Source organism: Pagrus pagrus (assembly GCF_965226575.1).
Source record: "Pagrus pagrus genome assembly, chromosome: 16".
Classification (NCBI taxonomy): domain Eukaryota; kingdom Metazoa; phylum Chordata; class Actinopteri; order Spariformes; family Sparidae; genus Pagrus; species Pagrus pagrus.
In genome coordinates, this window is record NC_140200.1 from 18890112 (window position 1) to 18916253 (window position 26142).

The window sequence follows — 26142 nt, forward strand, 5'->3', positions numbered from 1 at the left end:
TGCAATACCTGGCTGTTTAATATGGAGAGTTTCGATTCCCCCTGTGGAGAGGAGACATGCACAGACACCCAGACACACAAACAAACACACACACACACACACACACACACACACACACACACACACACACACACACACACAAACACTCACAATGCCCCTGCTGAGAAACATAAACACCATTAGAGTCAATCGAGGGGAAGAGAATTGAGTTGATTTGATTGGTGTTGTTTATATTCCACCTCAGAGAGCTGAACAATTAAAACTCGCTCTGCTGTTGACAGATCCCAGTGACGTCAACAACAACACAACCTCCTAAACTGTCTTAACTGCTCGATGAATGCGAGGCATTCTGGGACTCTTTATTTCCTTTTCTTTTTTTTCTTTTTTTTTCAGTTTTCACAAACAAAACTGGGAAGTTATTGTTTATTCTGTACATCTGAGTGTTTACAAACAGAGAAAAATCAACAACACCAAACTCTGAGTGAAAAATCTGATTTAAATGCAAAGATTATGTGGATTAAGTGTTTATTTGGTTTAAATAGTAATTACTCAAATGTACAACAAGGAGCTTTTTACTGGTTATGAAATTGATGGCTCTACAAGACCTATATAAACACACAGGACGATTTGCTTTCAAAACAAATGCAGGCTTTAGCCATTTCGAGATCTTTTGACCTCATCAGATACTTGATTTTTGGGGCCAGTAAAGGAAGTAAAGAAAATCGTTATGGAAAGAAATTTCATATCGACTGCATATCCGATAACGTATATACCGATACCGATATATCTGTGATAGGCCAATATCAGTCTGTTGGTCAACCGATATATATCGATCAGACTCTAATTTCAATATCAGGCAGTGGTGCTCATTCAGCTTTTGTCCACAGGGGTCACTAGAATCAACAAAATGGACGTCCATTGTCGATGCTTTAAAGGAACTGTGCATTTTTCTGAGCTGCTAGACGACTTTACAGGAGGAAACATGAGAGCTGTTTCTTTTTATTCAAAATCCAAACTGATGTTTTAACACCGGGGAAAAATTAAGCACTGTCTCTGTAATCAATTGTTGAAAATAAAAACTCTCCATGGATAAGCACATTCCTAAAATGTACTGTCCTTCTGTTCGTTCTGTTTCATTATAAAACAGAAGGACACATCTCAAACATCTGCCTGGTAATGTTAGCTTGTCACTGACTGACTGAACACAGTCAGAGCAAATTTTGCTAAATTTACTTGCATGCTGATGCTAAAACCAGGCAGGACAGGAAAGGCTGCGGTAGATAGATGGCGAGGCTCACTTGCAAATAACAGCATTCCACAAGTAGGAAGTATAAAAGATTATCATCACTACTTCTCCTGATGTGCTAAGCAATTAGCACTTAAAGAAAGTTATGTCAAGAACACTGACATTAAGCATTTTAACTACATGTTATTTTTCAATCAATTTTTACAGCACAAGTTCAGTGTAAAGGGTCAAATGTACACAAAGTTTCTCTCATGTTGAGTCAATGTGAATCAATTAAACAACTTAGTCTGACATAATTAAATTCACACAGACAGTAACTCGATATAAAGTTAATGACAGCTTCAACATAAATATAATGTGTTTTCCAAGAAACATACATAGAAGTAATAGAGTTCACATCGGTCATTCTGTCTCTAACAAACCACACAAGCAGTTTTTTAACTATTGAACATGTGTGATTGAATTAGATGGAATATGTTTATGTAATTAAAATACTTGAAGTCAATATTTATGCAGAATGATTTTTTGAGTGCTTCTTCATTACTGCTTATATTAATTTGCAATGAAAGTAAAGATTGATATAAGCAATTAGTGTTTCCTTCAAATTAGACATTGGAGATGCTCATGATTTCAAGTGTTAGAAGTAAAAAATCTCTGGTTTGAGCTTTGTGAATAGGAGTTTTCTCAGTTTTAAATTATTGTATTATTATATTGATTAAATATCTTTTTGTTTTAGACTGTTAGCTAGACAGAGAGCAATTTGACGCAAAATGAACAAGGTGTAGAGATATAACATCCAGGTAAAAACTATTTTTATTGGAAAATCAATATAAAAAATCTAAGACAGGCTCATTGTTGCTTGAAACTGCCTCATTAGGCTCCATCAGGCTGTCGAGGAGAAGATATTCACTCAGAACATGAGAGTTCGAGCCAAGCACCTCTTTGATTTAAAGTCCCTGACCTGCTCCTGGATCACGACCAGTGTTTCAGCTCTGGTTGTTCTTGACAAACTAATACTAATCAGTCACTACGTCACTTTTAGTCCTCAGTGGCTTTTCTGCCGGCCAAGCTCGACAGGTTGGCACCATATCTTTCAATGAAGAGACGTTGGGTTTTTGGCCAGGACACCAGAAGGCCTCTGGGCTCCGTATCAACCACCTCTTTGGGGCTAATGAGGCTCTTCATGCTCTTGAGGAACTTTGGCTACAAGACTGCTCAGTCTCCTCTTCAGCTTCATTGTCAGTCTGAGCAGGCCGGCTAAGGTCATGTCCTCCCTCATCAAGGAAGTAGTTTGTTTTCCCCAAACCGAGCATCAAGAGAGCATCCTGCTCCATCTTCCTGGCCTCTCAGTTAGTTTAGCTCCCTGGTCAGGTTGGCAGGATCCTCATCTCCCTTGATTTCTTCCCTCCACTGCTTCTCCCTGAGGGATTTTACTGCTGCAAGCCACAAGCCAGCTGCTCATGTCTTCCATGACAATGTGAGCTGGGACCTCAGCCTGTCTCAGGTGCACCAAGAACAGGGTATTTAGGCTCCGAGCAGGTCTGCACAGTTTGTTGGTACAGAGGAGTTGTTGATGATTTGTTGTTTTAATACCTTTCAAAAGCAATATACTGTATAATGTATGGCATAGTCCTTTAACACGACCAGTGATGGAATATAACTAAGTATATTTCTCAAATACTGTACTTAAGTATCATTTTGAGGTACTTGTACTTGAGAATTTCTATTTTCTGCTACTTCACACTTGCACTCCATTACATTTTGGAGCTAAATATTGTACTTATGTATCACTGTGTCTTGTATGAAAAGATCTCCACTCTTGTATAGTTAAGAGTTAAATAACATCCAATTAAATAGACGATTTAAGAGAACACATTTGGACCATGGCAGGCGGTGCACTTTACATAAAAAAGGCTGTGAGCCACTGCTCTGAAGCATTGATTTAAACCTGTTTTAATGGCCTTTTCCAATAGAGACTTTATAGTATCTACCATAAGGTGTGAAAACAGTATGAGAGAGGGACAGCAGGTGGTTTAGTCACCATAATATCCTGGGGATAAGCTGGTTGATGGACAGAGTGAGGTGTGGGAGTAGACGAGCGTTCAGGAAAGGAAGAATTTCCTCTAATCTTTTCTGCATGTCCACAAAATTACTTACGCTTCCTCCTCCACCTGTCTGACTGCCTTCTTTTTCTCCACTCACTGATTCCCATCCTCTCACTCACACACTTTGTTTAAAATCTAACTTAATCTATTTCCCTGTCATTTTGCTTTTCTTCCTCTTGTCTTCCTCCAGGTTCCCTCCATTACCCGGTCTGTGGGCCATGACAGGATCTTGGCTCTCCGCCAGCAGACTCAGTTCCTGTGGGACGCCTACTTTTCCTCTGTAGCCAAAATCGTCTTAACTACTCTGGAGGTAAGATTGAAAGAAATGGTCTTAATGGGAGTTTTGGATTTAGTTTTGTCAGGAGAGCTTTATTTAATCAACCAAACTGCTTCGGCTGGTTCTACACTGCACATTGCCTCTGGCTACACATCACCTCCCGAAGATAGGCTAAAAAAGAAATCTTCCTCCAGTTGTCAGTTATGTTTTTTGACCTTTTTTTTTTATCCAGGGAAGGTTAACTGAATGTGCACTCTCTTTCCCAGCAATGTTTTGTTTAATATTCATACATTTTCACCCAGAAGCTGCACAGACAGAGAAGTCTTCTATCAATAACAACAGTGTATAGGTCCACAGATGTACCTCGGGGTTATTTGTCTGCTCAAGGGCACCTCAAAAATAGTTTTTAATGGAATGTGTCAGTGTTACCTTTGTTGATTTTTTAAAGAACTGCATTTTGCAACAAACTAAAATAAAACAACTTCCATTCAGTGCCTAAAATTCACAGGTGCTAAATACGACTTCACAATAAAACACCTCAACCTTTCATCTGAGGTCGCCCCGCCTTGATTTGACTACTGTCAAATGCAGCCCAGACACCCACACGACATGTTGGCAGGTAACATTTCTGCAAACCACTGATAACATTCACATTTGTGCATTTCATATGTACCATACTGACATTTCTACAAAAGTGTCATATCACGTTCACATTTCATGTTTATTACCTGACTTTCATATCGGTGGGTGGCAGGGATGGTGGTGTGGTTGAAGGCTGCATTTCAACATTTGTAAGTGGGAAACCACTGGATAACTTAAGGAGACCTTGGGACAATTTTCTGCCATGTTTGTGGTGACCAAAGCAGGTAATTTAAGCCAGAACATGATATTTTCCTAACCCTTGGAAAATAGGCTTTCTATTGTCGCAACCTAAAATAGAAAACTGAACCTTAAGAAATGTGAAATTAAAAACAATGTGGGCCACTCCTTTGTCTCCCGTGGAGAAAGTCCCCACACTCCCTTAAAAGAACAGCTCAATTTTGCAAGTTATTAAGTTAGAAGACGCTTTATAGACTTTGTGAATCACTGTCTGTGACAAATTCTTAATTATTTGGTCCTTCTTGTAAATTCGGCAAATGGAAGTCATTATGTTTGGTCTTTGTTTTGTGTATAAACATTATGTCTGTTTTGTTTAACCCAATTGCCAGAATAACTGTGTGCATTGGACATTCCTGCAAACCATGGATATGTAAAAACTAAACTTTTCTTTGTGTTGCAACTTTATGTTTCTTTATGTTCAATTTGACATTTCTTGTAGTGACAACTCAATGCTCAGTGTCTGGTTTGGTTTAAGCACAAAAACAGCCTATTTTCATCAAAAAGATCCTTTTTTTTTTTTTTGCCCTTATTTCTCCAATTTCCCCAATTTCCCATTGATAATAGAAACCAGAACCTAGAAAATGTCCAATCTTGTTGGTTCTGCACTTTAAAATGTTAGGACTCTGGCTTGAATGACAGCTGTTTTCACCTGTCTGTCACCATTTGTCCTTCTTATTTTTTGTTTTATGTTGTTTTAAGAATATTTACCAGGACCATCCCCGGCAAATAATAAGAAGGAGGATGTGAAGCAATCTGACAAACTTTGGCAAAGAAAAGTGACGTTGATTTTTAAGCATAAAAGTGTCGGATGTGAAGGAGGCCTGTACTGGCTGGCAGCCCTCGGGGTGGTGTGTGTGTGTGTGTGTGTGTGTGTGTGTGTGTGTGTGTGTGTGTGTGTGTGTGTGTGTGTGTGTGTGTGTGTGTGTGTGTGTGTGTGTGTGTGTGTGTGTGTGTGTGTGTGTGTGTGTGTGTGTGTGTGCGTGGGTGGGTGTATTTGCCTGCTGGCTCATTTAATGACCTCGCTAGCTCAAGTTTAGAAGATGAACTTGTGTCATCGCCGTATAAGAGCCCTCCTCCTCTCATTTTATCCTCGTTGTTGTTAGTTCACCTCCTCACAGCCTTGATTCAGTCCTCAGGGACTGTTTGCATCTCTGAATACAGACACAGAAGATAATAATCCTCTTTTATTACCACCATCGGCAGCAGCACCATCACATAAACATCAGTACAATCACTGTGATATCTCTTGTAGCGCACATTATTGTGTACAATCATCCCACATCGACCACAAAAACTTAAATCATTATCACCAGCACGCTCTGTTGTTATGTCCTTCACTACAATTACATTAAACTGACGGACTTCAGGTTTCTTCAGATGGGAACAAAATTCGAGATACAATTACTCACACCAGTCATTTGGATAAAGATTAGCATTTTGTCTGCAGTTTAACGGTTAAAATATTGTAGAAATGAGTGTGACATTTTTTTTTTGTCACCACATAAATTTGAGGTTAATTATCATATAAAACATATTTTGAAAAATGTCTTCATTTCATCAGAAGCTGAGAGTTTCTTAATCAAAATTTAAAAGGAAGCACTTTTCACAGCTTTACTAATGAAAAACCAGCATCAGAACACATTTTAGAGTTAGTCTGGTGCTAATCTTTGTGTTGATTATTAAAATCCTTCAGTTTACTTCTTGTGCTGGTGTGTTGCTTTTTTATAATTGCACTGATACATTTTGAAGCGACAGTGTCTCATCCAATCAACCAAACAATCAAACTTCATGAATTAAAGCGACAGTGGCTACTAAATAGAGATACTAGTTAGATATTAGTGAAGCACAATCAGGTAAGAGTCATGAAGTCAGCAGACCGGCTCAGTAATGAGTTACACAGCAATATCTAAGTAAAATTTGCGTCAGCTAGCTGCTGTTACTGTAGCTTCTGGTCATATCAGATCAATTAAGACTGTAGCAGTAAAACTCCTCAGTGCATTCAACTGAGCAAGGTTGTGTTTTATTGCTTGTGAGTTCAGCTTTAAATCTGTCCGATGCTACTTCCAGGTTCAGAAAGTCAGCAAACAAGAATAAAGATAATATCATAAAACATTAAAAACATGACCTCATCTGAACATTTGAACATTTGTGCCTAAGTCCTATCAGATAGATTTTCATCAGCAGTGGTGGTTGTTTGATGGTGTATTCACCGCAAGAGAAGCCATCATTTGTGTTTATTTGGGTTACTTGTTTATCCGCTCTCAAAAGCCAGATTTCGAACTCTACATTAGCCGCAAGCTAACTGTAGTAAGCAGTAGGACACACCAGTTCAGCCCTCACCAGGGACTGTGGTTTTTGCTCTTCTTTTTCCCCCTCTCCTCTTTGTAATGTTACGTTCATGAAGAAAAGTACATTTTCCTTAACGTGCAGTCAGGCTGATGAAGTGGAATGAAGATAAATCCACTCTTTTTAATCCCAAAAGTAAAAAGTGAGCTCTCCTCTCATCAATAAACGGTTCTGGATCAGAGCAGAATCTGATGTTACTCCAGCTGTTTATTCCTCCAGAAGGTCTGGCTCTGCTTCCGACTCTCCAGCCGGCTCTAAGCAGCGGCTCTTCCCCCGGCCCTCCTCACATGACTTGGCAAATGTCTTTTCGTGGTACGTGGATCCCAAAGTCCCCTGACTGACTAACTGACTGACTTCCTGTGCGTAGTGTCACTCTGCTGGCTGTGCTCAGATTATAAAAAAAATATTAATAATCAGGAATTCTGCGTATTTAAATTTCATTTTACCCGACAAAACACAAAGCAATTTATGTGATAATTATTGTATTTGTTTATATTTAGCCTTTAGAAGAGCACATACAACTGGTGCTTCAGTTGATTAGAAAGATGAAAAGATGAAGAACTAATTTCACCTTTGATTCTGACAGTTTTAGATCATCACTAAAGAGAAACAAGATCCAAAGATAAAGCTGAATTGACGCTGACATATGGAATTAAGATAAGGATTCGCTACACTTGCCTGAAGCTATCAAACCTTCAACCATTTAAGTGGATTAAATTGACAGGAATGTAGGACACGTGGCAATCTTGCAAGAAGTCACCTAATAGTACTACTGTATATGTTTAAGCCCACTAGCAATCAAGGACTGTACATTCAGAGTGAAAATGGACCCGCTGGGTGATCAACACTACTCCAGTCTCCAGTACTTCAACTTTTTGTTCAGCTTCATAATGTAAACATTTCTCAGATCGCACCTTTTTTTTTTCCTCTTAAAATCACAGCCAAAACAAGACTTTAGTGACACCACCAAAAGCCCAGTGCTAGCAGGGTATGAAATTAGACAGCAGCCCGCTGACAGCTGTATACTGCTGGCCAGATGTGCTAAACACTCAGAGCCAGCACGCCACCAGGCTAAATGGGTGAAATGAGCCGTTGTTGATAACTGTAGTGTCCCACATACTGCGAGCCTGACAGTTGGTGTCAGGAGGGGTGTGTGTGTGTGTGTGTGTGTGTGTGTGTCTGTGTGTGTGTGTGTGTGCTAAGAGCTGCCTTTAAGTGCCAGGCCAATTCTCCATAGATCAGTAAACCCAGAAAGAAAGGAAGTAGGCTCGTTTGTGACACATATTGTTGAAATGTCGATATAGAGTCCTAAATAAAGCTTCATATTCAAAAGCATTTTTAACTTCACTCAAAATGAAGAGTGAAGCCTGAATGTAATTAAAGTAAACAAATGACATCCTAGTCGCGGACCTTGAGTCATTTGTGTATTCAGAGGCCCGGCAGCAGGTTGAGGTTACGTCATTGGTCTTCCTCCGAGGCCTCCTGAAGACTCCCAACACTCCACCAACTAACCTGACCTTTAGTAACAAGCCAGATGGATGATATTAGCTAAATACCTAATGGACTCCTCGTGTTGGGAGAGAGTTGATGCCCCAAGTGAAGCAGTTCAAGTGTCTAGGGTCTGTTCTGTAGAGCCTGTCCTCTTAAAGAGAGTTCCCCAAAGCACCGGCTGCATCTAAACAGCTGGCTATTTTTATTTCCAAATATGAGTGCATTTCTGAACTAAAGGAGTTTAAGGAGGCCGTTGTGAGGAAGGTTGTGTCAGCTTCAATGTGCCAATTAGTTATTTTTTCTAGATAAGCTATATAATAATTAATTTCCAGCTTTATTTATTCCAAATTTGGCATTAAAATCAATTCCAATCTGTCTGTATGTGTATGGTTGTCACCGTACTGTGTAAACCATGTATCTCATTTACATTTACATGTGCTAATAACAAAGAAACAGCTTTGTTTGTAGCTTTTTGACTTTACATATTGGTTTTGAAAGTACTGATTCAGCTGAAGAAGCAGGAGCAAATTCTCACACAATAAAGAGAAATACCTGAATTCAAAATGTCTCAACTGGAGATACATGGTTCTTATTGGACATGATATTGAATAGTGTTATACAGAATATCTGTGTGTTGATAGTCTTTGATTGGCTCTTGTATCTCATCTGGGAAGTTGTGTAAAAGAAAGAAGAAAAGGAAATTATAATATTTTCCTCTTGTCACACCTTATCTTCACTTCTCTTCTCTCCTCTACCTCATACTTCCTCTCCCCTCTTTCTCACTTGCACCTCATCCTGTTTTTCTGTCATATTTGCCTTTCTGGTGTCATAATATGTTCTTTTTTCCATTTTGAATTTTCTGCTTCCTTTTCTTTCTGCTCATTTGCTTTCTCCTTCGTCTCCTCTCGTTGCCCCAGATCATCCAGGACCGTGTGGACTCCCATGTGTCAAGAAGCCGCTTGTTGTGGAATTCCCTTCCTGGTGGTCTCTATGCACTCCCCCAGTACTCAACTGACCCTGCCCAGTTCCCTTTTTACTATGCCATACTGGGTAAGTGTTGATCATTGACATTTCACTAACACCACACTTGACCAAAAACTGTTGAGGAAATATTTTTTGAAACATACAGATGTGACAACTAGACAAAGGTTTGATTTTACTTTACATCGTTTGGTTGCTTGTGGCAAAAAATAACACAATTTCGACGGGTGTCTCCAGCTTCCATGGCGATTTATTCAGAGTAGTTTAGCCACATTGATTTGGCCTGTTTATCAGCGCGGTCAACAGCTGGAACAACACCAGCGGATGTGATGCACAGCCCATGGAGGCAATAAGGTACTTTAAAACACTTGGCACCCTAATGCCCTAATTTGTGTCAAAATAAGTGCTCCTCAGCGTCATAACTCAGTCATATCTGCACAGACAGATGTTATACACATTTGAATTCAGTGCGACTCACACTTCCAGAGGATATCATTAACTGTGATTCATTCGAATAAACAAATAAATGTCAATAAATTATCTTACAGATCATAAGAACATACTACATATTTATAGTTATATGTTATCGAGTTGTCTGTACATCCAAAGATACATTGCAGATAGAATAGAATAAAATTTGCATACATTTAATGGTGCCAATTTTCCAAGATGTAAACAAATATATGCTCAAGTTGTAACCCACTGCTTTTTAACTGACTCCATGGCGACACACATCCTAAATACCCCCAATTCATCTCCAGAAACTCAGGGTATGATAGAAAAGAGTATGATAGATGGGAATAGGTGGCAGTGAGAATTGTTTTTGAGTGCCAGTCTACCATATTTCTCTCACTTTCTCCGCATCTTTGGCGCTAAGAAATTGCAGCGGTGTTTCCACTGTGTTCTTGCCAGAGATCACCTGTCAGTCACTGAAATGTCACCCTCATTTTTTTCTGTTAATGTAGCTGAATTATTTTTTCAGTGCAGTTGTGCAGGTTCCAAGTTTTTCTTCAGTTTATTCCAAGTAAGCTGTTTTGCCTGGAAGCTGTTGATGGGAGTTAGTTGCACTGACAGGACTTATCTGAAGACTTAGAACCAACCAAACAGACCAGGGGCTGCTGGGGTATCTGATATCACCGTGTTGGTGTTTTTCCAACAACATGATAATAAAGTTTATGGTCTCCAGGACCACCAGTTCAGTTTACTAAAAAAAGTCCACATCTTGAGCAAACTGTTACGGCTGAAAGGGTAAAGTATAAGACTCTCGACTGGGATTCGTATCCTGTTTGGAACATATTGGTACACTGTTCACTTAATATTCTTACACTAAGTTCACTTATTATTTTTGGTTGGTTAGGTTTAGAAAACAAAAATACTTGGTTAGGTTAAGGACCAGGGTCAACTACCTTTACTATCAAAAGATCCATTTTTGTCCCCCTTCTGACTTTACAAAAAAAATCTGTCTGGATCCGCAGAACATATTTAAGGTAACACAACCTAAAATGTCTAAATTAGCCTAGCAAGGTTATAGTTAGCATTCATCAATATTTTCACATATGGCTACTCTGCAGTGGTCTACTTGCGTATGCTTATTAGGTACTTGATTCTTGCATTGTTATCACAGTAATACCATGTTTTGGTGCATTAATGAGATTATAGAACTACCCTACAATAAAAAGAACTGATCTTTCTTTTTGTTTTGTCTTTTCCATTGTTTATTTAGGCAAAAACTGACTGATCATTAAGCTCTTTTACAGCAATGTCCTGAAGTCACATATATATGGACAAGACAAAATAGAATATGGTAGTAACCACGGTAATAACATTAGAGAGATTATTATCAAGCCCAAATAAGAAACAAAAAATAGAATATATAAAACAATAGATAACAGATATGTTTGGACAACAACCATGTCATCCAGTACACACTTAAAGTGATCCAATGACACACACAGTACCAGGCTAGTGTTAATACCTCTTGTCATTTGTTCCATTTGTTTGGTGTAAAGAAACTACAAGCTACTGTAATTTACTAAGCTCTGTATTTATCTGAGGGGCTTCAATGGGACAGTGGATTTAAGTTTTTTAAAGAGAGATGAAGTAGTGGGGTGATTTGCCTTGTGACACCTTATAGATAAAAACAGGGCAATGTTCACTTTTTAAAACATTGCCAAACTGGCAACACTTGAAGTGGAGACAATATGGCATGTGGCTTACTTTAAAATAGAGTGACAATACAGAACTATATTCAGGCCTACTTGAGTCCTCCCCATGTTTGTGAAAATTGATTTTCCTAAAGGAAGACTACTTTGATAATAAACCAATGTATAAAGGCAGCCTAGCTTCAGAAACAGTAAAAGGAAAAAAAGGAAAACATAAGTCACTTCCAGTTTAATCTTGGCTAAAGTCCAGCTCAGTGTGAGGTAATCCTCTTCTTTTATTCTTCCTCAGCCACGTACAGCAGTCAACCCCTGAGCCTGAGCATAAAATATCATAAGATATCAGCTCAGGGTTATTAAGTTCAGTGACTCAATCTCAACTTCCTGGAACAGACATTATTCTGTTTGTAGGCTCTGCGTTTTTACAATTGGAGAAATAATCACTCAAAGCCTACAACAATGATAAAGTTGACAAATAACCATCATTACTTACCATGTAAGTTTGATCAAAGCCACAGGGAGCCACTGCAGAGGGGCAAAAGAGCCTCACGTGGCTCCAGTGGTTGCAGACCTTCGGGTTTAGGAAAACATGGTTCAGGTTAAACACATGTTACACAGAATAACTTCTCACATGTGAGTATTTTTTCAGTCTTTTTTTTCTGAGTTGCAAAGCTATGACATTACAGAAACAGGCTCGGTGGTCCTGGAGCTACATAAATCATGATGTTCCAGGAACAACACCAACATGTCGATATCAGGTCGCGCAGGAGCTTGTTGCTGGTTGTTTGGAACTGCAAACACAACATCAGCAAACACATAAGCTCACCCCATGATGCTGCATTTCTTCTTATCAGCTGAAACTGTAATTAAAATAGCGAAATATATAATAATGTGTTTAAGATGTATATTTGTGTTGTAAGACTGCTGTTGAAGCAGAAAGCTGCAGGCAAAGACTGAAGGAAAGGTGGCCTTGTGTGTGTTTATGTATACGTGGGTGTGTGCTGTATAGATATGCATGCAGACCGGAGTGATTCTCCACAGACTGAGGCTGTAACTCGGATCGATGTTTGTCTTTCTCGGAGGGATTGTAGACACAAGGGTTAGAAGGACGAGAGAAGGGAGGGGTCGAGGCACAGAAAGAAAGATGGGCCAGTCTGGTTTATGCCACCGCAGTAAATCACTATTTTAGCTGCTGCCATCTCCAGAGCTGCTGCTGCTGCTCGGGGAATAAGTTGTCGTCAAAGCCGTGTGTACGACGGTCTCACTCTGCTGCCTTCCCGTAACTTTTGATGGCAAAGCAGTTGCAACTTCTGCCCGGTAGTTTGAAAAAGTTTGACTGACTGCTCAGACATGTTGGCCTCAGGAGCTGAAAGAATATCCCGATGCAATGGCTCAAGTTTACTTTAGTTTGTGGAAAGTTGTGCCGTGGCGTGGGCTGTGGAGATACTTTAAGCTCTGTGTGTTAACTTTCCAGTGTGTTTCCTGTTGAGAATCTGGCTGGTTTGGCACACACACACACAACCAGCCAATACTTCCACAATCATCTTTCAGCTGGGTGTAAAGCTGAACAGAGGACAATATGAAGAATGAGACCACACCGATCACAAAAGGAAAGACAAACAGCACCCATTGAAGATGTACTAATTGTTTTCCCTTGTTGGATGTCGAACATAAATATGAATGTGTTCTTTGCCACTGGCTGTTTCTGTGAAGGAAGATAAGAGATGCAACATTTCTTTGAGGCAGAGTTGTTGGAAGCAAAAATCAAACTTAATTGCAACAACATGAGCCAAATAATCATTGTTTTCTTGTTAAGTAATTGTAGACAGAAATCTAGTGACAAAGCCTCCCTTTAGGAGCCTCAGTGTGACTTTTTGTATGTGGATTGTATAAGGTTAGATGCACTATACATGACAGTAAAACGCATCTCCAGTTGAAACACTGAAACCTGATTTAAGGTTTTTAATTAGGTGTTTTTTGGACTGTTTTTTCAGATTGATGGCTGCAATTTTGTGCAGCTTCAAAGTCACAATATAACAACCTAAATGTGCAGATCATTGAGGGCAAGTGTGCTGTTAGTTTTTAGGAACAATATTATATATATAATTTTTGTTACATTTGTAAAATAGCCACAGATATAGAGACAGGTTGGGAGGAATCCTCGGCCTCACTCTCTTTTTTTAATCAACTTTGTTATAGTTTGAGCTAAAAACATTTAAACTTGAAACATTTCACCACACTTAGTTTTGGGATTGGCTTGGTATTTGGTTTGGTAGGTTTAATCACACTCGTACTTTGTTCTGACCTTTAGAGATTTTCTACAGTTGTGTCACAGCAAAAGAATTAATGTTCATGTTCTGTTTATTTAGCTTACATAGAACTTACTCCAGGTGACCATTGGTACTTAACATATATTAAGTATAGTTTAGATTGACCACTCAAATGCACCATCTTGGTGAAGTTCAGAGTTCAAGTCCAGTTCTGTGCAAGGTGAGGTTTGAGCTGAGGGATTTTAACTTGTGAGACAGCTGCAGTGTGTCTGTGTCTCTGTCCGTGGTCCTGAAACACTCAGGACATACAGTTCCTCTTTTTATGTCCATGGTGCTGAACGTTTGAGCTCATTCTATCTTTTCTCCATCTTCTCTTTTTATAACAATTTCAGTTCAGCTAAATACAAATAATGTAATGTATCTCAGCTGCATATTAATGATTTTATAGTCATATTACATTATCAAAACTCTGACATACAGTAGCCAAGGCCAAACCGGAACATTTGTGTGTACTTTTGTATATTTGTTAGAATTATATTCATTATTTATTATATATAATTAGTATATTGTTTGTCAACAAGCCAAAACCAAGTAGCTTAAACAAAAAGTGAGCTTTAATTACAAAAAGCTGAAAATCATAACCAAGAAACAAAGCAAAACAAAGTACAAACCAGCATGATCTATTTTTAACCCTAACCAAGTTGTGTTTGTGTCTAAACCTAACCAGAGTCTAAGCACAGCATTGTCACGACAAAAAATAGAATAAAAAACCTAAAGAAACATAAAGTCGCCACATAAAGACATGTAAAGTTTCAACATATACCTGGTTTGCAGAAATATACATCACCAACATTCATTCTGTTGATTTGAGCAGGTATTCATTGAAGGATCAAAAATGTAATATCTCTCTTCTACAAACTTTTTTTCACTGGGCTACACCTTCCACCATGTTGCTGCCACTGAGATCACCTCTGCAGGGACATTTTGCTGTGATCTCAAGAATACTTTTTGTGAATTTCACAATAAAACCCTATAAGAATGATATAAAAGGGTTGGGATGAATACTTTGAGTTTCAATTGATTTTCACTCATTTCCTTTGGAACATTGGATTCTTTTGCTCTCACGGAGAATATCTCTTCAACACTTTGCCACTATGTGTCTGCTACTTGTTTTAAGGGTTGGCATGCCAGTACAGATCCAATACCTCTTTAATGACACCAGCAGATGCAATAGTGTGAAGGGTAATGAGATATTGACACCTGTCTGCAGGCGGTCACAAAAATACAGGAAGCTGTCCGATCAACAGGCCCCAGCCATTCCTGAAAAAGCACCTCTTATCTACAGCTTGTAATGCCACCCTGATATCCCTTCCCAGGCAGTTTAAGACCCATTCACACATTGATTCATGTGACTCTAACAGCTCTCGCATGACAGCCAGGTGGACTAATGACCCACATGTGACCTCAACCGCTCTCGAGGTGTGAACGAGACCTCAGAGGTTAAATACGGATCAAATATCAATCCAGGCAATCTAAGCTGAAGGAGCTTTTCAGATCAGAGGCAAAACATCTTCAAGAATCTGAAGTCCAGTTGCCTTTTGCACCTGTTAATATAGAGTCCTAAAAATTCTGGGTCCTACACTTCCCACAATGCAATCTTTTGTCAGACAAAACCACCTTGTTCTTATTAATAGAAAAGTTTCTCTGCAAATGTGGTGATCCAAGACATTATGTAATTTAATAAAATCACAGTGGGAGCTTCTTCCAGGAAAGTGCACATGAAACAGAAGGAGTGAGCCTGTTTCTGTGACCCCGGCAAGGTCAGACCTCGTACTTCCATAAATACCGCTAAGCCCACCTGAGATGGCTGGTCAGGGGGCCTGGTGTCAGAGAGATGGATAGAGCAACACTAAAGAGCACTCTGGCTCCACTTATCCATGAGGATGCATACTCCCTTATTCCCATACACACCCAACACTTGGCATGCCATGTGCCTGCAGTCCTGGCCTTCTCTAGTTGTTGTGAATATTACGTACTGTATGTCTGTGTATGTTCCCATTTATACTCCACTGCGCAGAGAGTGGATTTTGAGCTTCGGACATTTTAAAAGTAGTTTTTGTAATGTGAAAGTGTCAAACCCCCAGCTCCTAACCTCTACAGGACCCTCGGCTTTATTGTTTTGGTTCACTCTCACCAGTTTCATGCCATAGTAGGCAGCTGTTTTTTTGTTTGTTTTTTAATCACAGTTGGGTTTTAATATGTTATTAAATGCTGTGAAAAGATTGTGTGATGTTGGTCCCTGTATGAGCGGAACGCGATACTACGGCTTCACCGCCCGATCACTAGTGCGCAGACTCTGGCTCCAAAGGATGCCACCACTTATCAAGGATTATTTTGGCTTCATTTTTGTACAGTGGGAAGTGGAGACGCGTCATCCATCTTTGTATAGAGTCAATGGTGGACCCATAACACAGCTAAAAGGAAAACTTTATAATAACCATCATTGACAAATGTTAAATTTATAGTTAATTGAACTTTAATTAAAAGTGATTTCACTATGAACAAACAATGAAATACTTTACCGACCATTTGTTAAGCAATTGTTTATTGTAAAGCCACAACTGATGTTTATTTTATAATACTTGTAAAGTAATTTGGTTGGCCATTATAAAGTTGATATAAACCTATATAACCACTCAGTAAATGGTTTATAAAGAAATTCATTGTTTCACAGTGAAAAAACATTCAACTAAAGTTAAATCAACTATAAATTTACCATTTATTAATGATGGTTCTTATAAATTGTTCCCAGGAAAACTAATATTTTCCTGACCTCTTGTTGTACAAGAAAGTGAATAAAAAAGACATGAACAAAATCACCTGACTGTCTTGTGAAAAAGGAGATAAATAGTTTAATGAAATTGTCTGGAAACGACATGCTAATCAGGAGTAAATCGCCATCAGCACTCGTTAAGCATGTGACATGTTGCTGTGCTGTTTTGTTTTCTGTCTAAATTCAACAACTGTGTGCTAATGACATTATTCTTACACAGATCATGAATATAACCCTGTTTAGAGGATCAAAACAAGGTATTACATAGTCAAGAGTGTCACCTTAATCTGATTATAATCAAACTATTAGTGTGCATGTACTAAACACACTATATGCTGTCAAATACATTTGACATGATTTTACATACATGATCCTCTATAGATAGAAGTACATGAATGGATTCATTTATCATGTAATATAAAATGTATTCAGAAAATGAAATCCACTCGTAGAAGCCGATGATTTATAATATTGATACATTTCTTTGGCACAGGCTGCCACCGGGGGAATCAATTTCCTCAACCCTATTTACCCGTTGTAGCGTACACCAGGGATCATTTATCGAAGGGACTAATTTAAAGTTTGGTTCCGCTTCATAATTTCTCCTTTTCAACTGTTTTGTTCATTTGTTTGCTTCAATAAAATGCAAAAAAAAAAGTAAATAACAAGAGCTATTTTATTGTGAAGTCGTTGAAAATACAATTACTCCTTTATAGCATTCAGAATTCAGTAAAACAGACACATAGAAAGCAAACTGTTCACTCTGGTATTAGACATGTTTACTCATGCTCACTCATGGGGACCAGGGGTATATGTGCTGTCAGAAAGATGGATGACGGGTGCAGCACAGAGCAGCCTGTGTCCAGTTAACCGTGATGGAGCTTCATGGGGAGCTACATCTGCACAAATCTGTGTTAAAAACCTGAACAGTTTACCCATGACAACTGTTTCTGATCTGTGTGTGTGTGTGTGTGTGTGTGTGTGTGTGTGTGTGTGTGTGTGTGTGTGTGTGTGTGTGTGTGTGTGTGTGTGTGTGTGTGTGTGTGTGTCCAGGTAAGAGCCCCTCGCAGCAGTTCACAGCTGTGATCCATACAGTTACTCCTCTGCAGTCCCAGATCTCCCCTGTGGTGAAGCTCATCATCGCTGTAGCCAAGTCCAAGTTCTGTGCACAGGTGGGAAGTGTGTTTATGTCATGCTGTGATTTGGTGCAGCAAAGGGAAAACAAAAACAATAGTGTTACATATTTAAATAGTTTAAACTATATCAAGAGGAGTCAATATTTTATCTGCTTCTTCTCTTTTCCTTTCCTTTTATGCATCCTCTTCCTTTTCCTTCTTCTTGTTCTCTCTGTAGTTTTCTTTTTCTTCACAATTTCGCCTCCAGGTAATAAAAATCTGATGAGAGTGTACATCCATTCCTCAGACACAACAGGATATTAGGGCCCAAATGCAAGGAAAAGGGTTGACTGGTTGCTCGATGTTATAAGATGTTGATAAAAAAAAAAAAAATGATGTTCTTGGAAAATAGGAAAAAAGTACAAGAAAGTGATCGAGGTGGTGATTGCCTCACATTGGCTGATGCGACTACTGTATATAGGTTTCTCTGTCTGGAGCCAGACCTAGGTCTGAAAATGTTGACTTTCTTAATGAATTTAACCACTTTTTACATATTTCCTACTATTTCCTACATGTGCCTTCGTGTTTTTGAGGATATTAAAGCCACTGTTTTATTTTGAAAATACAGTCATAATGCTCCAAATGTTTCTAAGGTGTTGATACTTTATTGTAGTTATCAGGCGACATCAGTCTGTCAGCTTTTACTGAACTGTGAGGGAAATAGTAACTGCACAGTGAATCAAGGCAGTGAGGAAAAACAATTTAAACATGCGTACATAATCTTATCTACCCAATCCAATCATAACATTTTATATCATATTCTCCCATATCATCATAATATTATTCTACTTTACTACTTTAAAATTACAATGTTCTGCTCAAAATATTATGATCTTATCTTTAACATTTTAGATTAGGAGCCCAGTCAGCCGCACGGCTAACGGCACAACAATACATAAGCATGACTTCTACATCAGATGCTTACTAACAAATGAAGAATTAAGATGAATTTTTATTTTTTTGATGATAAAGCAGGTCGAGGTGCTTTGAAAAATATTGTCAAAGTATCAAAATGCTCAATCCACAGGGAATTGAACACAGCCTGTAGTCAGAAACTGTGCCTTCAACGAGTCGTTTGCCGTGGTTGCAAATACATCAACAGACTTAATGTTGAAACATGGTGGGTGGTGCCTGCTCAGGCCTGTGAGAACTGACCAATCAGAGCAGGCTCGCCTTTGTTTTTTATTAAGAGACAGGCTCTAAAACAGAGCATTCAGACAGAGGGTGAATAGAGGTGCTGCAGCAATGGACACTGTTCAAAAATGAATTTTAAAGCATGTAAACATTTTCTAGAAGACATCCAAAAATAAAAGTAAGAACCTGAAAACAATACCGGGTCTTTAAAGATGAAAACTTCATCCTGTGAAAGATTCTGTTGTGTCTCATAGTTTATTAAAGATATCAGCTGTTTTAAAAACCTTCATTCAGAAACTAATGTATAATGATGTTAATGATTAAATGTGCTTTTCCCGTACAGATTGTGGTTTTATGGAACTGCGACAAGCCTTTACCTCCTCGGAACAAGTGGCCCTCCACCAGTGTGCCTCTCACTGTCATTGAAGGACAGACCAAGGTAACAGCTGCTGGCTTTTTGCATCCATTATGTATTAAAAGAAACATTTATCCCGCCTTCATAAAAACTGACTTGCTCAAAGGTGCTTTAGCCAAAGTTTGTTGGCGGTCTACATCAGCACAAACCTCAGCTTTAAGACAAATTGACTGCTGCCACTTTAAAGATTAAAGAAAAAAGGGAACCCGACAACAATCCTAAGAGGAAGGTGCTATAAAAAACACCTCTGATACATTATGCACAAGCCAGTGAGATGGGAAATAGTTATTTTTGAAAATAATAACCTTATCCTGAGATGCTAAAGCCTTCAGCACATTAACTTTCTGGGATAATTACTTTAGATGATAAGAGAGGTTATGACAGCATGAGCCTGATAAGGTCGAAATAGTCAAAATGTCTCCTTAGGATCCATCCTGATATCTGTGTAGGTAGCAGTTAGACTTGAGAAAAATCAGCAAAATCTTAAATTAAAACCTCAGTGGGACCAGTGTATGAAGCTTAACTGGAGCTTAAATGATCCTGTGATGAGCATTTAGAGTTTTGGAAAAACCTCAGGGAGAAATTCTGCAGCGTACAGAGCTCCACCTCATGATAAATGATTCAGGAAATTAAGCAAATACCCTTGAGGATGCCAGATGTTCAGACCCCTGTGTGCTGTTATTATATGAAAAACTAAGGAAAAACAAGAGTGGACCCTGATCAAGGCTCACTGAGGCTGAAATGTATCAGTGTGTTAGTTTGATCTTTTCAAAGTGTCACTGACAATGAAAGGCTTTTATTTGCCTCAGACTCTCTTTGGATTTTATTATCCTTCTTGTAAGTGCTCAGCCCATTGAGCGTTTTTTATTGTTTGCTGCAGAAAACTCTGCACCAAGCGGCTCTCATAAATACTCTGTCTTTAGTCTGTTATCTGCCTACTATAGTCCTGGTACTGGATTTTGCAGGCCTGTGAATATTGCTGATATAATGAAAGAGACGGTTCTTTCAAAATGCGTTTTAACAAATCTTCATTCACAAAATTAAAGAAAATATACGTATCTATGTATATTTTTGTACAGTTGTGTACTTAGATGATCCCAAGTGTTTCCAACAATGTTTAAATCCTGATAAATTACTTTGTTCAAAGTAACAGTGCATTTCATTTGGTCGCCTGTCGTGTGTGTGCGTGCGTGCCTGTGTGTGGATGTGTGTGTTTGGGTTTCACTGACTGTCTCAGTTAGTTTCTTCACACCTCTTACATCAGGGTGTAAAAATTCACACCTTCTCGTGTTTACCCCAAATTAATCAGAGAATAGGTGAAATCATTTAAAATGAAAAACACCTGTGTGTTTATTGGCTACCTTCCTGGATAACTGTCCAATGCACTGTGGTCATTTTGACCTGTGAAACTTTTGGCATTAATAAAAACACTATTTCATATTTGGGTGGTGTGCCACCATCTGGTTTGGGCTTGTCTCCAAGCAGAGGGATTGGGGTGCGATGCCACACCCATCCAGCTCCAATTAATTTTCTGAAAAAAAATAAATAAATCAAATAAAAATACAAGGCTGACTTACAATTAGCGTCCAATGCAGTCTGTGGAAAGTTTTCACTGACCAGTGTTTCTGTAATGATGCACCGTGCACATGGGGCGCAGCGAGTCCTGAAGAAATGCAACACAAACACGCTGCCCTGGGGTGCTCAGGGTGCGGCCCCCAATTTTTATTTTTTCTGTCACAATACATCTCATCCCTCCCACCTCCTGTCATCGGTGATATCTTTTGTTTAAATTATTGCGAGCAGCACAAGCTTTACATATACCCTCTTATCATATTTTATATAGTGTTGCTGATCTGTTGCAGCTGGATTTGGACAGCCTCTCTAGCATGAACAAAAACATGTTGACATCCAGTTTATAACTAAAAGCAGCACTTTAAAAGCTTGGTTTCATCATGAGTGATGACTCAGTGCTGTCAGTGTAGTAATCGTAATGACTTAAGTACATTTCTTAACTTCTGTTATTTACTGTGTTGCAAGAGTATTATGAAAGTCTTTTGCACATAAAAGTTGAACTATATTTATGTGGTTTTATCGACTTAATTAAAAGTGATGATTACATAATATGTTTTAGTGAGAAAATCAGTATAAAAAAAGGGGAAACAAAAAGTAGAAAGATCACTGTGAAAAATTCAAATCCTGAGATGATTAATTGGTTAGAAAACAGGGAATAAATTAAACAAGAACAAATGTTGAAAATCTTTTTTATTTTGAATACTGTATAATTTTACCTCCCTGTGCCATTTTATTAAATTTGATAAGTTCACCTTCAAATCAAACCATTTGAGAGTGTAGAAGAGAAATGTCTCTTCGGTAGAGTTCAACTCAACATGGAGCAACAACAACACTGTTTCCAGTATTGTAAAAATAAAAAACAAAACCTAATTTTGATGGACCCACATTAGACTCAATGTAATAACATTTTTCAGCCGCTGCCTCCCTGCAAACTATGCCTAAGTGTTTCAGTTTAAGGGGTCACAAGTCAGAGAGGTTGGAAACACTGCTGGGGTCTTTAACTCTGCACTCTGTGACATTGCTTAATATATGTTTAATATACTCTATGTCCCTGTTAGAACTGAACTCTCATGCAGTGATATTTCAGGGAGACTCTCACTGGTGAGATTGAAGCAACATGAGTTTTGAATATGAGCCATAAGAGTGAAGCTGGGAGTGTGACTTTGTTGTGATTGTTCTCATTTGCAGTATTATTGAGTAATATTCTGTCTTCAAGTACACACACACGTGAACTGACGGCTGTTCTGTGATATTTCATGAAGAGGGAAAAATCTATTGTTTTTTTAATTCTAATCACTTTCAAACAATTAAGCTTCTTAATGCGCCAACAGCTGTCTCCAGTCCTGATGCTGTGTGGTCTAATTGCTTCTGCTTGTGTTAATGTAAATGTTTCCCCGTTGAAAGACAAGAGCAATGTTTCCATTGGTGACAATTAAATGTATCTCAGTGGCAATATGCGTGTGTGTGTGTGTGTGTGTGTGTGTGTGTGTGTGTGTGTCTATGTGAGCCGGTATCAAGCAGCGTCTATGGTCCTATAATTAGTCGTGTGGTATATTGTCGTTCAGCACAGACAGATGCTCTTCAGTGTATTTCCTTCCAAGCCCTCGCTGTGTTTGCTCCCACTGTATTAACTACACACACAAACACGCGCACACACACACACAAGCACACACAGTGGAAGTTTGTGATTTGCCTCAACAGAGCACAGCAGCAGAGTAATTTGCTGTCTGTTATGAGTGTTTGTACTCTGTAATGCTGAGTGGATACACTCCATCTGCAAGCTTTTACTTCCTTTCTCTGTCTGTCAGCTACGTCTGTACTCCCTGTTTGCTTCCACTCTTTCTTTATTGAGTCAGATCCTCTGAAAAACAGTACATCCACACCGTGAAATGTTGTATCTACTCCTTAATTTATTTTGTTTACATCCTATATAATCTATATTCTTCATGATATAGAAGAAAGTACATGATGATAAGGCATATACTCAGCGTGGGGCACACAGGGAGTGTGACTGGTTGATCAGATGAATCAGGATCCTCAAAGCTTGGCCTTTCTGTAAGTGAGATCCTGCTTGCTCAGCATTTATGACCCACACATCAATATGATCAAAGGAGTGACCTATGGATTCCCCACTATCACTGTTAATATGTCGACTATATCTCAGCTTCATCAATCATCTCGCCCCCACACCCTGAATTTTATATTGATAAGTTAATCTTCAACATTGACTAAGTATGCATTTGAATTATAGCAGAGGAGCAGAAAAGTGGAGAGTTCAAAGGTCAAGTAGGACCTGATGTAGGAACTGTATTGAACAGAGGGGCAGAAAGTAGAACTGATGGTCGTGTTGACCAGAAAATATCCGACAGTATTTATAAATAATCATTTTAAATAAGCTGGAAAGACTTCAGGCGTTATACAGTCTCTGGTAACATTTGTATTTTATCAACAACCAAAATGGCCTGTAGAATTGATGCGTGTATACACATACTGTAGATACTGAGTTACAGCCTCCTTTGTTTTTTCTTTGTTTTAGTTTTATTGCCTTCAAGTAAAGTTGTGCTGACAGTTGCCAATATACATAACCTGCAGACACAGAGCAACTGAAAACATCCTTTAGTTCATTTTTATTAGACTAGACAGACATTCTTCAGGGTTTAAAGGCAAAGTGTGTATTTTATCAGCAGCAAATTTCAGTCATTCAGATCTGTAGGATTAATGTTTATTCATTTTGTCAAATTAAATGAATGAAAATAAACCACACAGTCAAGAGGTTTATTAGCTTCTTTCAACAGCATCTAACATAGAGTATAAATTCTGTAAAAATAAAGTTGTTTTGACGTTTGCCTCTGAGTTATGTATCCAGGTCAACACGTTCTCATTCGCAACTCCCAACTCAAATTTTACATATTAGGACTGTTATTCACATGAATCGGCTGTGGTTTTGTTGTGTTTTGGCATCAAAACTACCTGGTTAGGTTTAGGAAAAAACATAAACTTTCTTTTAGTCAAGTAACTTACACAACTCACGACTCTTAATGTATCTACGTCAACGTGCTACGTAATGTAACCTCAAAATTAATTAATCATGACTCGATGGATAACTGTAGCGTCAAAATTAGAAGGGTAGGGCTACTGACCAGTCCGCTGTATTTGACGCGTTGTCCTTGTTGCTCAGTTTTGATCTCCACTAACTCCTGAGAGAATGATCTGGCTCTTTAGCTCCTCTTTCTTCACCCACTAGTTGCTAACTGTCTCTGTCTGCCATTTCATGCTAGGCGGGTTGTGTACATTGAGTGAATTCGAGTGTTTTTATTAAAAACAACTGCCGGCTGTGACATGAATTATGGGAGTTAAATGAATCAGTGAAGTTGAGACCTTAAAACCAAAACAATGAGCTGAAAGATGCTTAATCAGCTCAAGAGTCAGTTGATAACTCTTTGTAGCTTCATTAATATGAAGGAGTCCATTACATTGGCTCCTTTAATCTATTGTTAATTCTAAAGTATAGGTTAGTGAAAGTCCACGTCAGCTGTGTATAAATCAAATGCTCTGACTGAAATAGTAAAGATAATTTTTTTTGTACAAGTGCCATCATCTGTCACTGCAGTAATGAAATTGGCTTCCCATGGTTTTTAATAATGGTCTTTCAGATCGCTCTGTGCTCTTTGACTTTTAACTGTAATTTACAGACATCTTGATGTATCGCCGACATGAAGACAGACTTGATATCTCCAAAGACTCCATTTGAAGTAGCAGGAGTCATGGCAAATATAAAGAGAGGAAATGGGTGGAAGGAGAGCGACAAAGATAAGGTCCAGACCATTGAACCGCCAGTGATCTCAGTGGGATCTAATCTCTGTCCAGAGGCAGAACGGCATCGATACCAGCCGGAGGGAGGCAGCAGGGGAGTGATGGGGTGGAGGGGGAGGTGGTCACTCAGACAGGTATAGACAGGTGGGTGCAGCCATTATGAGGTTTTGAAAGTCTGTCCAAATACTTTTGTTTTATCAACTGCAACTAATGACAGGCAATATTTTAAGTCAGTAATGGTTAAGTGAGAATAAGCGACCGTGCTCAGGATGAAAGATGTATGTTTTTGAAGCACCTCAGACAGTGAGTCCATCAAAGGGCTCTGCTGTATAACTAAATTACAGGAGATAAAATATTGCTCTAGATAGAGATTTTTAAGTGATTTTGACCAATCATGATAGACAAGAACTGCAGCGGTATGGTGTTATGACCCCAGCTTCTCCTTTTGACATGTTAATGTGTCCTTGGTAGGCTTGGGCTGATATTAGATACTATAACATATTGCAATACTTGCCATCATGTGCAATATTTTTACCAATATCGAATATAGAACAGCTGCAACAGCATCCTTACGCTTTTATTTTGAAAAGAAAATGCACGTGGAGCTGTTGTGGCAGCAGAGGCAACACTTGTTAGAGCTCTGCATGCATGCTGCCATGCATACGGACATGAAAGAAAGAAAGAAAGAAAGAAAGAAAGAAAGAAAGAAAGAAAGAAAGTGAAAGAGACTCAGGTAAACATAAGCGATCAGTAAATTAAACCTCTGGCAAGATGGCCTGAAGGATTCAGAGGGATGTAGTGAGGTCATAATGTACTGTCCCATTACAATGTGTGTGCATTGTACCTGTGACTGTGCATATGTTCTTTTTACTCATGCAAATCTTTGATATCATGAATCTTTTACATTCACACCATTAGCCCAGGATGAATGCAGTTAATTATCAGGCTAATTTACTACAGCCAATTACACTGTGATGGTGGTTTTCATAAGAAAGCTGAGCGTCTGTTCCACTGCTATGAACACCGTCCTGACTGAACTAATTACCTGCCTGCTGATTATAGGGCATCCATCCAAAGAAAATACATTCTTTCACTTAAAGCAGTGATTTAATGTAGTGTCACTCTCCAATAATTAGAGGAATTTTAGGGGATTTGTGTTCATATTCTTTGATGTTGCGCTCAATTTCTCGACGAATTTGCACTGACTCGTTAAGCTGAGATGGAAGTAGACATTAACCTTGAAGATATTTGTGGTCTTACTTTGCAAAATAAGCCTCTTAATATTACCCCTGGGGCTGTAAATTAAATCTACTTTATTTCAGACAGTGAATCCGTGTTGAACGTCACTACTGTGACAGAAGTTAACATGGAGGTTCATTGCAGTTATACAAAATCTTAGCTGACCGAGATGAAAGGAAAGAAAAATAATTAGTTTAGCCAGTTTTC

At 38.7% G+C, this 26142-nt stretch overlaps 1 protein-coding gene across 1 annotated transcript in view; it reads left to right on the forward strand.

Annotated features, from left to right (window-relative positions):
• Positions 1 to 26142, forward strand: part of LOC311271816 (exostosin-1) — a 288114-nt gene that overhangs the window by 242215 nt on the left and 19757 nt on the right. The window contains exons 5-8 of the mRNA XM_084377701.1: positions 3542 to 3661; positions 9262 to 9394; positions 17641 to 17759; positions 19240 to 19335. Of these exons, the coding sequence (XP_084233827.1) occupies positions 3542 to 3661; positions 9262 to 9394; positions 17641 to 17759; positions 19240 to 19335 (468 nt within the window). The remainder of the gene's footprint in view (positions 1 to 3541; positions 3662 to 9261; positions 9395 to 17640; positions 17760 to 19239; positions 19336 to 26142) is intronic.